Source organism: Curcuma longa, chromosome 18 (genome assembly GCF_044706935.1).
Source record: "Curcuma longa cultivar G26 ecotype Majalengka, Jawa Barat chromosome 18, ITB_CL_G26_1.1, whole genome shotgun sequence".
In the NCBI taxonomy this organism is placed as follows: domain Eukaryota; kingdom Viridiplantae; phylum Streptophyta; class Magnoliopsida; order Zingiberales; family Zingiberaceae; genus Curcuma; species Curcuma longa.
The window spans coordinates 1667938-1685968 of NC_133878.1; the positions used below are offsets into that span (position 1 = coordinate 1667938).

Consider the following 18031-nt stretch of genomic DNA (forward strand, 5'->3'; position numbering starts at 1 on the left):
GCCGCAACTAGAACTTTTTTGCCCCTAGGTCCACCCGACCTACTAAGACTTTCACCTAGCCGCAACTAGGACTTTTTGCCCCTCGGTCCACCCGACCTACTAGGACTTCTCACCTGGTGTCTGACCCTCTTGATTCAGACACGGAAGCACCCACTTCCTTTGTTTTTAAGGTTCAAAGTACATGGTTAGATCTGTATCATGACTCATCCGGCGGTTAGTCAGGTGAAGAGCGATCTCGCTCTGATACCAATTGTAGGGTCTAAAAGGATGTCCACATCTCCACAATGGCATGATATTGTCCATTTTGGGCCTAAGCCCTCATAGTTTTGCTCTTGGGCTCTACCCAAAAGGCCACATTCCAATGGAGATACTTTTCATTCTTTTAACCCCATGATCTTTTCCATGTGCTTTAGATGTAGGACTATGTTTGCACCCTTGCAACCCAACAATCATGACTTCTAAGTTAAGAAAATCATAGGCGAAGGATATGATGATGTTAATAATATTCATGGCATATGGAATGAATTTCGGGAATTATTTCTAATAGATCATCCCTATGGATACTATGTCTACTATTTTGCACTTTGATTACAACCGATATTGGTTTATGTAGCTAAGGATGTCAGTGTTATTTAGGAATTCTTTTCTTCTTTGGACAATATCATCACTTCTTCTACTAAGCGTATTGCTAAGTTATATACAATATAGAGAAATGAAATTGAACATATGTTGACAATTAGAGAACATGATTCTAGAAGTGGATGAGAAGACATTTTCACTGCTATTATATATTTGTCTTTACTACCAAAACTATCCTTTAAAAACTTAGGGAATGTGATGAATTTCTTCATGAAGTGAAAGTTTTTCATTCGAGAATTGAAATTGAGGTGGCTGACCTCGATTGTCTATATATGATCGATTATTTCTGTTAGTAAACTATAGTTGAGCATCATTACCACTTTGATATTTTTAATGTAACAATAGATTTCATCTTGATGGAGTTAAATACTCGATTCAATGAGAAATCAACGAAACTTCTTTCTCTTAGTACATCTTTAGATCCTAAAAAATTTATTTGACTCAATTAACCGTGATGATATTTGCAAGCTTACAATAAAATTTTGTCCTGAAGATTTAGCAGATCAAGGCATTATTACTTTGGAGTATGAATTAGTAAGTTATAAACTTGATGTAATGTAAAATTTTAAGATCTCTACACTTGTTGAGTTGAGTCAGCAATTGATTAAGAGAGGACAGTCAAAAGTTTACGTTATGTTGACTAGATTGTTTCATATTGTTTTAACGTTACCTGTTTCAACACCACTATCGAGCAAGCTTTTCAGCAATGAAGCATGTGAAAACAAAACTTCATAATAAATTAGAGAATGATTTTTTTTGAAAATTGCTTAACACTCTATATTGAATTAGATTTAACTAGATATATAAATGTAGATCTATTATAGATGAATTTTATATTCCAAAAATCACAAATGACATAATTTTATGGAACAATAAAATGTAATAGGTTTTTTCTATAATCATGATATCTAGACCTTTACAAACCCAAATAATCTTGAAGATGAGCGGCTTTCCTCTTGTTCGCCTACTTGGTAAATCTAAAAGCGAAAGTGACTCCTCGCCTAGTAACTAATGTTTCAAATTTTTCATTCTATTAGAAGAAAAAAATATCTATATGACACAATTTTATTGAATAATATAATATAATAATTTATTATTATTATATATATAATTTATTATATTTTTTATAATAATATATAATTTATTATATTAAGTTCAAGTCCCATCCTAATTCCTAAGTTCGTACCTGTTCACTCCAGAAAGCGACTAATGCCACCCCTTCCAAGTCCTTTCATTGGTCATCCTTCCCTCGTCCTAACCGATGAGCAAGCACAAGTGGCTCATGCAACCTCAACACTACTAATTAAAATAGTTGCTATAAATTTTAAACCTACTATGAGTAACAAAAAGAGGGGAATTTTTATTTTAATCATTAATAAAGTTAATTTGCGTTCAACATACCTAATTGGATGATGTAAATCTATATCATAAATCAGTTTTTTTTTAAAAAAAAAATCAAGAAAATGGTTCCCATACAATCAAAGGGTAACAATTAAATAATTTCTTTAGCCATTTCTATTCTTCAACCAATTAAATAAAGCCAAATATTTTGAGCTCTTTGTACTCTAAGTCTTGGTTACAATTTTTCAAAAATACCTATTAATTAATTAAATTTAGCATCAATTTTTAAATGAAGTAGTCATCATTCACAATTCCAACATCAATGTCATCTCCATTGCTATGCACATTAATTACAAACTTTAATTCCAAAAGATCAATCCTGCAGGTGCATGGATTTGAGTATATATCGTTCAGAATTTGAACCGATCAAGTATGATCCAGAACACACTAGTTAGGGGATGATTTAAGGCAAAGCGAAACAACAAGATCATGGTCCAAAGAATATTGATACTTTTTTACTTAATCTGATGCGAGATCTGTATTAAAATACAAAAAGATACGATGGCGCAATAGGCAATCTTGTGGACAAATTAATTAAGCTAATGCCAAACCAATACTATTAATTGTATAGATCAATACAGAGCCCAAAATGTTTGTCTAATTGGTAAGAGCTTTTAGTCATAAACATTTCTTCGTCTAATTGGTAACAAAATATACTAGATTTCTCATCTGTAAAAAAAAAAAAAGTAAAAAACTACCACTCGATGTCTAGTTGGTATCAAAATATACTATATTTCTCATTTGCAAAAAAAAAAAAAACAAAACAAAACAAAAAACCACCACTCGATGGATTACTATACTATTGTAGTTCGAGGCCAAAGAGTGCTCCCATGTGTTCTGGACGGTCGATAAGCACTGTATTTACACGAGAAGCGATTTGGTAGAACACTTGCCATGTTAATAAGCTATCCGTGCCAGACTGATGTCGAGAGCCCACTGCTCGCTCAACTTGGACGACAGAGGCCATCCGCTCCAATCCACCATAAAGTCCACTGCAATGCTTGCTAAGGTGTTTCACATCAAACACCTTCTTGCCGAAGAAGAATCGAACAAGATCCAAGAACTCATCGACGGCCTTTGGCAACTTGCAGTCACATGTCAGCATCTTCACTAGGAATGCGAAGTCGTAGGCACCTTGGAAGGTAACCCAAGAGACGAGAGAAAAGTGGCCAAAGGAAAGCAAGCCCGGTTATGTTGATCGTCCGTAATTAATCATTAATTACGGAATGATCATGAGTGACACACAGTAGTATATCATGATCCCTAATTGACCAAAAAATATGATTGATTCCAGAATATCTTCTAAACCCTTCAGCAGCTATACTGAATAGTGTCTCGTTCCTTTCACCGTCTTATACTCGCTTGATTCAGGATATGGTCTATGTGTTGGTCCCCACTAGGCTGACTATGTCACACCTAGTCTAAGCTGCTTTCTTGTTCTGTGGATTCAAGTTACTTGTACATGTGTCCAAGAGTCTCATACTTTTGACATGTGATGCTTTGGCCAAAGACTTTTAGTAACAATCTTGACAAGCGGCCGCAAGGTATACGTCTCCTTTTTTTCAAGGAGTGATGGATTCTTTGTGGGCTATTCAAACACCTTCGGACACTTCGACTTATTCTCAATTATCTCGGGTCCACACCTCCTCGGAGATGCTTGCTTAAGATGTCAAAGTATAAGCCTCTATGACCAAGGTGACTTGAATACCTCAAGTCAAAGGAAGCTCGCACTTAAGCTGCACTGAGATCTTCATTGACATATGAATAGAATCATATGAAGTCTCAGGACAGGTCACTCCAATGAACTGGTTACCTTTAATCAGCATCCACGTTTAACTCTCAACATCCAATTTTGATAGCAGTGAGATCTGCTGCTTGACTAACCAAGGAGTTCAAAATGTGCTTCTCGACAGAATCGATGACGTTCATGCTCATCAATTCCTCGACTAGTGATAATTCCAACACATTCATAATTACACGTATAGAGATGCTCACTAGTTGTGATCCAATCACAAATTCTCTCACGCTATGAATCGTATTGCGGACATTCAGTATTTGAGTTTAAGATCCAATAAAACACATATGGAATGTGCACTAAAATAGTGAATTACTATTTATTCAATAAATAGTGTAACTATAAGGCGATTGCCTTAGGACACATCTCAAATCTAACAGTTGCTCTATAGAATCTGGAAATACATCAAATGGATGTAAAGACCGTCTTTCTAAACAATGATTTAGAAGAGGAAATCTATATGGAACAATCTGAAGGATTTTCTGTGCCAAGACAGGAAAACAAGGTTTGTAGATTGGTAAAGTCGTTATACGGCTTGAAACAGGCACCAAAGGAGTGGCATGAAAAGTTTGATCATGCCATGAAGGAATGTGGATTCACAATTAATGAATGTGATAAATATGTTTATTTGAAAGACACAAGAAATGAATATGTCATTTTATATCTTTGTGTAGATGATTTACTTATCATTGGGAGTAATGATAAGATAATCAAATCCACTAAAGATATGTTAAATTCAAGATTTGACATGAAAGACATAGGCGTAACTGATGTGATTCTAGAAATTAAGATTCCTAGAACAGCTGAAGGACTTGTTTTTAATCAGTCTCACTATGTAGGTAAAATTTTTAAAAAATTCAACAAGAATGATACTGCAATGGCATGGACTCTGATAGATAGGAGTCAACTTCTATTGAAAAATCGAGGAAAGAGCAGCTCTCAGATAGAGTACTCTAGAGTGATTAGAAGTCTGATGTACCTAATGAGTTATACACGACCAGACTTAGTCTACACAGTAGGTAAACTGAGTAGATACACGAGTAATCCCGATATTGAGCACTGGAAAGGGATAACAAGAGTATTAAGGTACTTGAAATATACTCGTGATTATGGACTGCAATATACCAGATACCCAGTTGTAATCAAAGGATACAACGATGCGAATTGGATATCTGACATGAAAGACTCTAAGTCTATAAGCGGATATATATTCACTTTAGGAAGTGCATCCATATCTTGGAAATCTTCTAAGCAAACCATAATAACCAGATCCATGATGGAATCTGAGTTTATAGCTCTTGATAAATGTGGTGAAGAGGCTGAATGGTTACGATAATTTCTAGAAGATGTTCCTAGATGGCTGAAATCTGTGCCGGCAATTTACATACATTGCGATAGTCAATCAACAATTGGTCGAGCACAGAGTCATTTGTATAATGGTAAGTCTAGACATATACGTCGTAGACATAATACCATTAGACAACTGCTCTCAACGGGAGTTATCATTGTTGACTATGTAAAGTCAAAGGATAATCTAGCGGATCCGCTAACCAAAGGGTTAAACAAAGAGTTAGTTGTTAGCTCATCGCGAGGGATGAGTTTGATGCCGGTAAAAAATGTTGGTGCAAAGGAAACACAACCTATGCAAACTGGAGATCCCAAGAACTAGGTTCAAAGGGATAACCTAACTTCACCGATTAAGGAACATCACTATGAGAGAAAATGACCCCATGAAACAGTGATAGGATAGAGGATAAGCACACGACTTTTAATGATCCGGTAGAGTAGTGTGGAATACTCTTGAGTGATTACCTATGTGAGAAAGAAGTGGGGGCCGCTTAGAAGAGAATTGAAGGCACAATTCTTAGATCTTTTCACAGAACTAGGCGTGTTCATGGCCAAGAACGAACACACTCATGAGAACTGAGATGTATTAGGGAGACTCCTGAGTGAGATGTGTCAATATTTACATAAACGACAGAACAGTTCAAAGAATCGTATCTACTGTCATCTAGTAAACAAACATATCTTCAAAGGAAAAGTTCAAAGGGTAAAACCTACCTATCCTATACTGGACTCAACTGCTGAATGTTATTACATACCCTGTTTCCATTCATGTGGGGGATTATTGGAAATTTGAATAGAAATAAAAGGTGGTGGAAGGAGGAAGCTCCTTTGTGAATAAAAATATAACTCCACATTGGAAGTTTCAAGGCATAGTTGTTGGTTTATTTTGTGTCACAAGCATTGATGTTGTGATCAAATGCATAAGGAGAGGCTTTCTCTTACTCATGGGTGCGTAGGGGGGGGGGGGGTGCAAATCCAGGGCTTAGATTGCACTGAACCAAGAGCGACTCGTGTGCCAGCACGACCTGCGCATGTCGAATGCCGGACCGATTAAGGCAAAATTTATCCAAGTGAATGAACTAATATTTTACCACTTGGAAATGTTTTCTTTTTGCTCAACTGATAAGTAAGCATTAATGAATGCAACTTAATGATAAGTGCATGAACGGATTAATGCATGGATAAATGGTTATGAAAGAACAAAGATATAATAAGTATAAGAATTTTTATGATATAAAAGAAAAGTATTTTACTTTTAAGAGGCGAGTATCGGACACAAGGTTCACCCATAAGAAATGCAAGGTATAAAGGATTCTGGACACAAGGTTCACCCATAAGAAAATGAATCCAGGTCACAAGGTTCTCCCATAAGGAATTCTGAGCACAAGGTTCGTCCATAAAGAAAGGAATTCAGGGCACAAGGTTCGCCCACTAAGGAATTCTGAACACAAGGTTCGCCCATAAGGAATTCAAGACACAAGATTCGCCTATATCAGAAATGCATGCATTGATATCTCGCCAGGGCCCAATTAAGTATGTTATGTATGATTATGCATGTTCAAGTATATAAATTACAACTATTTACAAATTCAAGTATTTTTCTATGCAAGTACAAGAAACTCCAAGTTTAGACATTTCTTTTTAAGTGCATGTATTATAGGTTCAAGCATTTTGTTTCAAGTATAAGCATCCTTTAATTCAAGTCTTTACACAATGTGTATTTCAATAGTAAACATATGTTATGCCACAAGTCTTTTCAAGTAATAGCATGTTTAATGATAAAAGAATTAATATAATATTTTTCATGATTTTGTGAGATTAAGGATGTACTTACTAAGCTTTGCTTATAGTTCTGCATTTCCTTATACCGCAGATAAAGAAAAAAGGAAAGTTTTAAGCAAAGGGAGGCAGCTGGAGAAGTGTTTGGTATGTGTAGCAGCAAAACCGTGGAACTACGATCATAACTTATGTAGTGTTCATATTGTGTCAATATTTTAGTCATTAGTTTAGTTGTTTTCGCATGTTAATATTTTCATATCATGTTTAGAGTACAATTGTTAAGAACTTGTTTAGCATTTCCATGTCCTGTTCAAAGTAAGTCGAACCATGACTGTCTTCTAAGATAATGATTGGAGTATGTGAATAGCATAGGGAAATTATGTAGTTATTCAGGATGTTTAATTAAAATCATGGATAGTAAATTCTATAATTAGGTTGATAATGTTAAAGTACGTAACATTCCCTACTAGTAAGAAGGAGGTGTTACAGACTCGACCACTCGACCCACTCGACAATCGACAATAGACAATCGACAATCGGCGACTCAGCCACTTGATTGACTCAGCATCGGTGATCGAGAAAAAAACCAACCCCTGCTAGCAGCTTGAAATAATCAGTTCAAGTCATCGCTACAAGATAAGTTGAATTGTATTGTAATTTCAATTGAGCAAAGAATCAATCTCTCCGGCAAAGATTATCCAACACTTACTGACTTCATTACGTGCTTTGATATTTAGAACTGTCATGGTGGGGCGGGTCAATCCACTAAAAACTCATCATATGACGGGGTAGGGCGGGCTGACCCACTAATTTGGTGGGTTGGGAAATCTCCAACCCAACCTAATCCAAGGCGGGCCAATCCATGGGCCTATCAAAAAATAAAAAATATTAAAAATTTTAAGTTTGAATTATAATTTAAATTCATTAAGTTGAAAATTTTAAGTTTGAATTATAATTTTTAAATTTTCTATTTTAATTTTAAAATTTAAAATAAATAAATAAACTTTTTCAACCCGCGAGCCAATCCAAGCCGGCAGCGGGCCAACCCACGTGGGTCGCGAGCCTATGCAGGTCAATACATTTGAACCCATCTTAAAATGAGTTGATAAAATTTTAATCCAATTTATGTAAATTACTTGACGGAGCAGGTTAACCCGGCGGGTCTAACCTAAATTGATGACTATATTGATATTCTTTTAGTTTCTTCAATACTAACCTCAAGGATGTTTATTCAGTGTAGTTGCAGGTAACAAAAGGGAAAATTTGTTTTCGTCAAATTTCAAGTTTCGACCTATAAGATTACTACTTCGAGTGTCAATGTCTTATAAATACCAAAACGTATAAATCCATTACCTTTTAGATTTCAATATTGCCTATAACCCTTGTTAAAATGTATAAACTCTAGTATTTTATCCTCTCCAGGGGATGAAAAGTCCAATATCAAAGAGCTTTCGGAGTTACGGTGCAGCGGTTAGGATCTTCAATGGATAATTAGATATTTTATATTCAAGTTTTAGTTGCGATGTATTGTAGGAGATTTTCCCTCCAACAAAAAGCGAGCTTAAGAATGTTGACTGTCTGAATGAGTTTTCACGAGTATTTTTGATTTACTTTGATAATTATTGAAAAATTTTTATGGAGTTCATTGTCTATAGAATTAATAGGTTCTAAGAGTTGAATATGAGATTCTAACTAAAAAAATTAAAAAAAATCAATATCAAAGAGTCCAAATGATATTGGGAATACAGAGAACAAATTAGTAGGATCTATAATTTAAAATTATATTGGATATTTAGCAATAACTAAGGTTCAATATTTTTTAGAAAATATTTTTTAATGTTTGATGTCATAATGAAAATTTTAAGGGGTCATGGGCCGATATGGGCAGTGTCTGCCAGGGCTATAATGGGCCGGATAGACCGTAAATATTTCTACAGAATGAAACCTAAACCGTCTTTAGGGCATCTCCAATAGGAGATATTTTGAGCGGATATTTCTTTAAATATTCGCTCGCATCAAATATCCCCTATTGGAGAGGGATATTTGATAGGGTATTTGAAATCATCGGGTTAAAAGTTATACCCGATGATTTCAAATACTTTATTATAAAAAAAATTAAAACTAAATAAAAAACAGAGGTAGGGATTTAAAAAAAAATATTGTGGTCGGGTGGTCGCCCACATGGTCGACCACCAGGGAGGTTTTTATTTTATTTTATTTTTTTCATTATTTAAATATAAATAAAATTAAAAATTAAAATTAGAATTTATAATTAAAAAATTAAAAATTATAAATAAGTTTATTTAAATATAAATTAATAAAATGATAAAGGAATTTATAATATTTAATTATGATATTTATGTATGATATTTAAAAGTGTAATAATATGGTAATAGGTGAGATTCATAAATATTTGATTTGAGAATATTTGATTGTGAAAATTGAGATATTTGAGGAAGAGGATATTTGATTGATGATGTGGACGTGAGATCAGACATATATATTTAGATGAAATATTCCACAAACGCGAGTGAGCAGAGTCTCTGTGCTTGAGCTCGAGAAACCCTTCGATTTCGATTTGGATCCGAAATCGCCATGGCCGCCAGGGTCGCAGCAAGGTACGTAGCCCGCAGGCTCTCCTCCGGTGGGAAGGTTCTCACCGAGGAGGAGAAAGCGGCGGAGAACGTTTACATCAAGGTTCTACCCACTGCCCTTGATTTGACCTTTGTATTGATCTCGTTTTTTGTCTCATTTTTGTGAATACAATTTTAGTTCACTTTTTTATGTTAGGGTTTGTGATGCTGCCAATGATTCTCGCATGTAGATAATTGATGCCCTAATCATGGCGTTTCCCATATCATGATTTTTTAGGGTTCATTTGCGGAGGAAGCATTTTTTATATTGATGTAGATAGTCCTCGATCTTATAAAGCTAGGCAAGAGTGCGATAATGATTGAGTGGAGTGTGAATTTTGTTGAGGGATGCATGAAGAACTTGCCGCTAAGATACTTAAATCTGTGCTGACAAGGAGGCTATACATTGTGATGCATGTGTTGGCATGTGCTTTGTAGAGTCAGTGTTCCACCAAATCAGATGTGATTGAGCAGTTGCATTTGAATGACCTGATGATGGATGCAAATCTTCTATTGGACTAGGTTTCATGTCCTGATTTCTGTAAAGTATGCACGTCTGGAAACCTTAATAGTGGAAGTAATTTTAACAAGGAAGAATAATTAGTATACTAAATTGTCATATCGTGGAATTGAGAGATTGGGATAGGATTATAATTTTTTTGTGTAGTTGTAATTGTTTCAATTAACATCATAGTATCCACCAATGCTAATTGCTATCTTTATTCAAGTTCATCTTTCCAATGGTTACAGGTTTTCATTTTCATCTGGTGATCTTGCATTATATTTTAAGTTTGATATTTTTAAGGCATACATTTTCATCAATGTTCTTTTGGAGAAATGAAAACTTAGTTAATCTATGATGGGTAATCTATGCCATTTTTGTGTGTCTGTATCCTCTCTATACCTTACATCAATGTTTTGTGCAGACTTTTTGATATTCAATGTGTACAAATTTTCAAGGTTGTTTCTTTTCCCCTAGAACATGGCATTCCAATTAAAGAACATAAATACGACATCATTCTCACATTATATTTGTAGAGGGAAATATTTCTAGAGTGTATAACGTTGCTAATTTATTTTGTAAAGTGATTCAGTGCACTCACCAATATAGAGTATTGTCTCACTAGTAAAGTTCTTATTTGGACAATACACTTGACAGCATCTTATGATATCCTGTGAAAATATCTTTCGTAAACTGAATGCTTTCGGTTGGGCTTGTTATAGTTAAATATAAAGTAAAGGCTCTGATTTGAAGCGATTTGTCTGTAACCTATTTGTCGGATAGTATTAGATGTGCTACAAAATACAGTCTTTTTTCTAAATTGTACATATGTATTATATCCAAGGCTCATGGTTCATGAATGGAACAATAGGTTTTGTTATTAATGTTGCAGTACAAGAATAGTTAATGATACAGTTATGATAGATTTTTTAAAAACATTTAAAAATCCTCCCCTATGCATATCCCATCCTCTCAAATCAATTAAGATATTGTACTGGAATATAAAGCAATTTTTTGGATTAAAGTAAATTTGTTATTGATGTTGCAGTAAAAGAATAGTTGATCATACAGTAATGGTAGAGTTTTTTTTAAACACATTTAAAAATTCTTCCCTATGCATATCATTTTTTCTCAAATAAATTAAGATATAGTATCCGATTACAAAGAACTTTTTGGATTAAAGTAAAATGCATAGCTGGAATTACCACACTCATACTTGATAGTGTTTGCCATATCTCTTCATCATGACTTCTAAGTATAAGAATGGTACAAATATTCCTATCGTAATATTAATAAATTTTCTGGAATAAATTCATAAATTATGGACTAGGACAGCCTTATCTTGAGACTTTGGCTTACTTTGTTCAACTGAATTAGAAACTACTATATTTCGATCATAAGACTATTACTGGAATAATCATGGCTTGATTCCCAGTTTTATGGTTTCTCTAAATGCCACGGCAATGATTTTTTCACCATCTTGTGATTAAAAGGCTGTTCCCTTGGGAACTGTCTGCTTGATTCAATTTTGTGCTCAGTATCTCGGTCTTCTCAACATTATCATTGCTCTTCCTCATATGATATATTCTTTTGTTAATAGTAAGTTCATTTCCAAAAAGATAAGACTGCAATATAATTGAGAAACCCAGGACGATACCCCTCCCTTAACATCTTTACTAGTCGCTATACATTCTTGATGTTCTGAAGCATGAAGTACTTATGTTGGCTAACTTGAACTTTTCCCAGAAAACAAGCTTTTTACTGCTACAATTTCATATGATTTAACCTTTACTCATTTTAGACGACTAGTACCAGTATCATAAATTACTCTTTTGGCAAAAGAATATGCATCAAGAGTAAATACTAACAGATTTGCCTTTTGCTGCAGAAAATTGAGAAAGAAAAGTTAGAGAAGCTTGCGCATAAGGTATGTATTCATGTTATTCTTTACAATAACTCTTCAAGAAGGAATTCAATATTTCTGATTTTATGTTTGCATCTTCATTTTTTGTTTTTTTTTCGTTTTTAGTAAATATTCCTTTCACTTAAAATTATTTCATTGCATTCTTATTTTTTCTACCAAGGGTTAGAGCAGAATTTTCTTTCAATAAATAAAAATGTAGGTTGTTAATGCTCTTGGTTTGTGTACAATCTGTCAAACATGTCGATCTTTTTGTTTCTATAATACTAATGGTCAAAAAAAAAAAACAATGATAAAGGAGCGACCTGTATGGGGCTCAACAACAAAGATTTATGTATCCAACATCGTATATTTGAGATACAACTTGTTGTATACCAATGGTCCTAATTTTTGTGATTAGAAGTCAAATTACACATATAAACAATATCGATACATCTTTTATTTACATTTTTTGTTGCTAAAGTTCAGATGGGTTAAATTTTCAGGGCCCAAAACCTGCAGAGGAAGCCCCAGCCAAACCAGAACCCTCATCCACTGATGTGAAGTCCACTATGCACACAAGGGACCGTTGCTGCTATCAACAGCGGGTACCTCAACCAAAACCAAAGAAAACGGAGGCTGTGCTCGCTGCGACAGCTGCTGCTGTTTGTGGCCTGGGCTGGTATCTCCTCTCGAAACCAAAGAAAACAGAGGAAGTAGTTTTATGGAAATGTGGATTCAAGCGGCTGAGCCCATGGGGAATTGGGTTTTATTACTTGCCTTACTTTTCCATCAAACTTGCACTACACTTGAGATGCAATTGGAAATAAATCTTTCCCTGTTTGACTTGCACTTGAACATGCATTTGAAGTAGGGTTGCACTCTACTTTGTTGATTTTAGAACTGTTTTTTTCTTCTTCTATAATGCTGCTTCTGAGTCTTAATTCCAATGAGTGCCTCTTAGATAAGGTTTCAAATGTCATTTCCCTCTGGAAGCTGTAGCTGCTTCTAAAACCTAAAAAAGACAGGCTTAAAGAGAGAGAGGTTCAGTTTTACCATCTATATTTTTAGCCATCTATATTTATGGTAGCTTGATACATTTTAATTCGTTACAATCATCTATGAAGAGGAGGATATTATTTCGGATCCTCTTTGTTTCTATATCAATATCATTCTAATTCATAGCTTTTGAGGTATAAATATTTCACTCAAGTTTATTTGGTTATCTAGCCAATGGAGAGGAGTATAAAACAGGACAAAAACATTTCAACAAAATTTATAAACATAATTACAGTACTAATATTTAAGAACACAGGGGGCTATTATAACAAATTAAAAATTTTATATTTTTTTTCAATCTCTAATCTTCTTCTGTTTGAGTCTTGACGGACAATCTAATGTTATTCTTTGCTTAGGGAGTTCGCCCATGGAGCTATAGAAGATGCTATCTCTTGGTCATGTCGATCAAAAGGTATCATTGATTTAGTCAAGCAAAAGAGAGTTCGCCCATGGAGCTATTGAAGATACTATCTCTTGGTCATGTCGATCAAAAGGTATCATTGATTTAGTCAAGCAAAAGAACACAATCTTCCTCCTCGTTTCGTCCATCCATATCGTAACAATTTGAGGTGCAACGTCTTTAAATTTAAATTGATCTCCATGGCAAGTGCAAAATTCATAATCTTGGAAGTCTTCACCCAAACGAAGTTCAGTATTTGAACTAGACACGCAATGGAGCTTAACAAAGTACTCTTCTTCCTGCTGCTCTCCTTCGCCGCCTCCCACGTCGCCACCGCCGGCGACCCCGACATCATCTCCGACTTCATCCTCCCTCCAAACGTCACCGCCGTCGACGGCGGATTCTTCACCTACACCGGCCTGCGCCCTGTGGTCAACTCCCCGCCTGGCGCCAACTTCAGCGTCTCCAAGGCGGCAGCGGCCGAGTTCCCGGCCTTGCTCGGGCAGAGCGTGTCGTTGGCGGTGCTCAAATACCCGGCCGGCTCCGTCAACCCGCCGCACACCCACCCGCGCTCCGCCGAGCTGCTCTTCCTGGTGCAGGGCTACCTGGAGGTGGGCTTCGTCGACACCGGCAACAAACTCTACACGCAGGCGCTGCAGCCCGGCGACGTGTTCGTGTTCCCTAAGGGGCTAATCCACTACCAGTACTGCAACTCCGGGAGCGCCGCCGTCGCCGTCTCCGCCTTCGGGAGCGCCAACGCCGGCACCGTGTCGGTTCCTAAGACCGTGTTCGCCAGCGGCGTCGACGACGAGGTGCTCGCGAAGTCGTTCAAGACCGACGTCGCCACCATCCAGAAGCTCAAGGCTGGCCTCGCAAACTAGCATTAATTCGATTCGAAATTAAGCTCTTTGTCCGCCGGCTTAATTTGTTTTCACTTTCGAATTATACCTTAATTCTCTGGCTCCGATTTGTCCTTTTGATTTTGTGGAAGATGTTATTATTGTTCGAATTTTAATTTTGTTTAGCACGAAAATATTTCATGATTGTTGTTCGAAGAATTATATGCAATAAAGGATTTTTGTTGCTTGTGCAGTCTGAAGAATTATATGTTTAATTTTCTTCGAATTCTTGGATAATTAAGAGGCGAATCTATAAGTGAAACACTTTTCACATAATTAATGTTTGACATTAAAGAATCCTTAAAAAACAATTTTTGAAAGAGAAGAATTTCAGCTATAATACTATTAATTTCGTCCAGAATTGAATGATCACTGTAATACAACAGTTAACGTGTTCCGATAGACTAATTTAACACAAGAACCAACTAATATTAGTAAATATAATATCTTACATTTTAGTCGTTGGGCAAAAATCAAAGTACATCTATATTAATGAATCATCAAATAGACATCCCCATCATATATTTCATCATAAAAATACACTTACTTTCAATATTGTTGTAGCAACTACTATAACTTATTTATAACTTTTACAATATTGTACCTTACTTTCAATGTTGTTGTAGCAACTACAACTAGCTACTGCAATGTATGACCTCTATAAAATAGTTATTACAAATTGTACTTTACTTTTAATGTTATTGTAGTTATTACGACTAACTGCTATAACATGTACTTTTGAGAAAACCTTCTCTCTCCTCTCGCTTTTCCCTCTCTATGCACGCAACACTGCCTCGCCAAACTGCAGGCCACCCATCCCTCCTCCCTTTTCTTTTCTCCCTTTTCTTTTCTCCCATTCTTCTCTCCCATTTCTCTCCTCCATGTCTTCTCTTCTCCAATAGCAAAATCTCTCCCTCTTCTTCTGTAAGATACCAAAAAGGAGAATGAAACTCGTCTTGCGAAGACGAAATGAACGAAATCATTTTGGATTAAATCGGATATTGTTTGATTAGTGAACCAAATAATTCAATTTTGAACCAAATTGAACTAACTTGGTTTGGTTCATGATGATGGAAGAGGTTTTGATAAAACGGAAAAGATGAGAAGCTTCATCTCGTGAAGACGAATTTAACAAAATTAATTTGGATCAAATCAGAGTTCTTTTGATTAGTGAACTAGATGATTTTGTATTGAACCCGATTTGTTACAGTAACCGGTTCAATTGCTACAGTAAATTCTAGGTTACAAGCCGATTCAGCCCAACCCTAATCGCGTCGTGTGACCCGTTCAACCAAACCCAAAATTACTGTAGCTTCTATTTAAAACGTGAAATCGTGACTTCTCCCCCTCCCTGCTTGTATATCATCCATTTTTCTCTAAAATATTTGAGAGGCTATCTTTAGGCCAAATGGTATAACCAGTTATTCAAAGTGTCTTTCTGAATAGAAAAAAGTTGTATACTCTATAGAGTCAGGATGCATTCTTACTTGTTAGAATCTTAATTTCATGTCAAATTTTGAATAACATTTTAAATTTTATATTTTATTCAAAAGTTGTTCTTTATTTGGTATTTTATACATATTTTCATGATAATTGTCATTTAGACGTTTATAATTAAAAATCATTCTAGACTGACCATGTTTTTGCTCTACTCCTTTATTAACTATAAAGGTTGGGCTTCTATGTCTAGAAGAAGATCTTTAGATTGCTCCTAAACTGAGTAATTATTTAATATGCATAGTGCATTCTTATGTTTCTCAATTTGTATATCTTAAATCTTGTGCTTTGATGGTGAGTTCAGGATTTATTATTGCTAATTGTAGTGTACCTTATCTCTTTCCCAGTATTTAGTAGGGTTCTCTCTCATTATTTCTAATTTTTCCAATTTATAAATTAAGGTTTCCAAATCTGGTTGGATATTAAGTATAGTAAATAGGTTGATGTTAAAAAATCACTAGGAGTTTCTAATTCTTGAGAAGAATTTTGTTTCTGGGTTAGTATTTTTTAAGTTATCATAGCCAAGTATGACTAGTTTTCTTGGATGTCTAATAAATGGGGTAAACAAAAACTATTACATGAACCCTTGAAAATTTAGGAAAGGTAATTAATTTTCCTTTATAGGTGACGAGAAGTTCGGTCCTTAAAGTCATGCTCCATTTCCACTCGCAATGGTTGCAGCAGTGGATAACTCACTGTCCACATCTGCGTTCTCATGCCCTATTTATTTGGAAGCGCAGATGAGAGAGAATAGAGTGTGCGTCCTCTCTTTATCAAAAAGTTTGTCTTTTACCATGTGATCTTGTGATTATAAATTTGAATCATAAAAATAATTTTATTAAAATATATGATAAGATTGCATATAATAAATTTAATATGATCTCATATTTCTTTAAAATTTCATATTTCTTTAGTTTTTAGTGGCCTGGAAATAACATGAGGATTTCAAAAGGACTTAAAACTGAATGCAGCACTTGGAAGTTCCATAAACAACTCTCAAATTGGATGATGCTTAAACTGATCATCCTCTCAGAAATTTACCAAGATATATATATATATATCGAACCGGAAATCATAGTTTAACCTGGCATTTCTGGCCGGCCCGACCATCGACCCGGAGCTGGCCGTCTTGTTCGCAAACGCTATCTTGATGTCCTCGCAGTAAACCCTCATCAAGCTCCCGCTCGTCCTCCACAGCCTCGCCTTGAACCAGATCCACGACTCCACCATGACCTCGAACACCATGCCATCGCTGCTTGCCCGGTCGTCGGACATCCCCGTCGCCACGTCGGTGCCGACGTGCTCTCCGGCAGCCTCCAGAGTCGCCCGAAGCATGGTGAAGTTTCCATTTTCCTGGTCGAACGGAGGGAGCGTCGTCTCTGCGAGGATGTAGTCATCGTAGCCCACTGCCACGGCGAGCGCTTCGTACCAGATTTAATCTTCTTATTAGGGTTGGAGATGGAGAGGGCGATGTCGAAGGAGGACGACATCCGCGGATCGGCGTCAGATGGGGAGGATAGGTTGAAGGAGGAGACGGTGGCGGAGGAGACGGAGAAGTCGGGGACGCGGGGGCGGAGGATGAGCCAGAGGAGGAAGGTGACGGCGCCGATGCTGAGGAAGGCGACGACGATGGAGAAAATAATCCTACGGTAGATGGCGTCGCAGGAGGAAGGGGCGGGGCGGTCGTTGTAGCCGCCGCGGAAGGGGCTGTAGTTGGGGTTGCGGTTGAAAATACATAGCGGCCGGGTAGGCGGGCACAGGGGGCGAAAGGGGCGGCGCATCCGAGTTGGAAGCGGGATAGCCGATGACGGGCTCGACGGCGGTGGGCTTCGGGGGTTCGCTCGCCGTCGTCGCCATTAGAGAGGAGGCGGTGATTTTTCCCGTTTCGGTTCGAAGTAGAAGAAGAGTTAAAAACAAAAGGCAAAAAAGACGAGGTGTGAGAAAGATCGTGTCCTTTCCTTTTTGTTTTTATAGAATGGAGGCCGTCCGATGCCGCGGAAGGTATAAAAAATTGAGGATCACGTGCGAGACTTTCTTGGTTTCTAACGTCGAGCATTTCTTCCAAAGCGAGTTGGTGACTCGGATTCAAATTGGAACTGAAACTAAATTACAACTGTTGATGAGTTATGATTCATTGTCATTTCACGATTATTATTTATATTTTAATTTAAAAAAATATT

The 18031-nt window shown here is 36.4% G+C and overlaps 2 protein-coding genes and 1 pseudogene across 2 annotated transcripts; 2 read left to right on the forward strand and 1 right to left on the reverse strand.

Moving 5' to 3' along the window:
• Nucleotides 1-9489: 9489 nt before the first annotated feature.
• On the forward strand, nucleotides 9490-12826 carry LOC141812330 (uncharacterized protein At2g27730, mitochondrial-like). The gene is made up of 3 exons (XM_074700374.1): nucleotides 9490-9658; nucleotides 11985-12023; nucleotides 12503-12826. Exons 1-3 carry the CDS (start codon nucleotides 9557-9559, stop codon nucleotides 12824-12826), a joined length of 465 nt encoding a protein of 154 aa, XP_074556475.1. The 5' UTR covers nucleotides 9490-9556.
• Nucleotides 12827-13727: 901 nt separating this feature from the next.
• On the forward strand, nucleotides 13728-14336 carry LOC141812380 (germin-like protein 9-3). The gene has a single exon (XM_074700406.1). It carries the CDS (start codon nucleotides 13728-13730, stop codon nucleotides 14334-14336), a length of 609 nt encoding a protein of 202 aa, XP_074556507.1.
• A 2415-nt stretch (nucleotides 14337-16751) lies between these two features.
• Nucleotides 16752-18031, reverse strand: part of LOC141812331 (NDR1/HIN1-like protein 26) — a 4390-nt pseudogene continuing 3110 nt past the window's right edge.

Bases quoted from the DNA above. Each gene is read 5' to 3' on its own strand.
- LOC141812380 (XM_074700406.1), top strand. From the start codon at position 13,728: ATGGAGCTTAACAAAGTACTCTTCTTCCTGCTGCTCTCCTTCGCCGCC.
- LOC141812330 (XM_074700374.1), top strand. From the start codon at position 9,557: ATGGCCGCCAGGGTCGCAGCAAGGTACGTAGCCCGCAGGCTCTCCTCC. The intron at 9,659-11,984 runs GTTCTACCCACT...CTTTTGCTGCAG, and splicing joins CGGAGAACGTTTACATCAAG to AAAATTGAGAAAGAAAAGTT. The intron at 12,024-12,502 runs GTATGTATTCAT...TTAAATTTTCAG, and splicing joins TAGAGAAGCTTGCGCATAAG to GGCCCAAAACCTGCAGAGGA.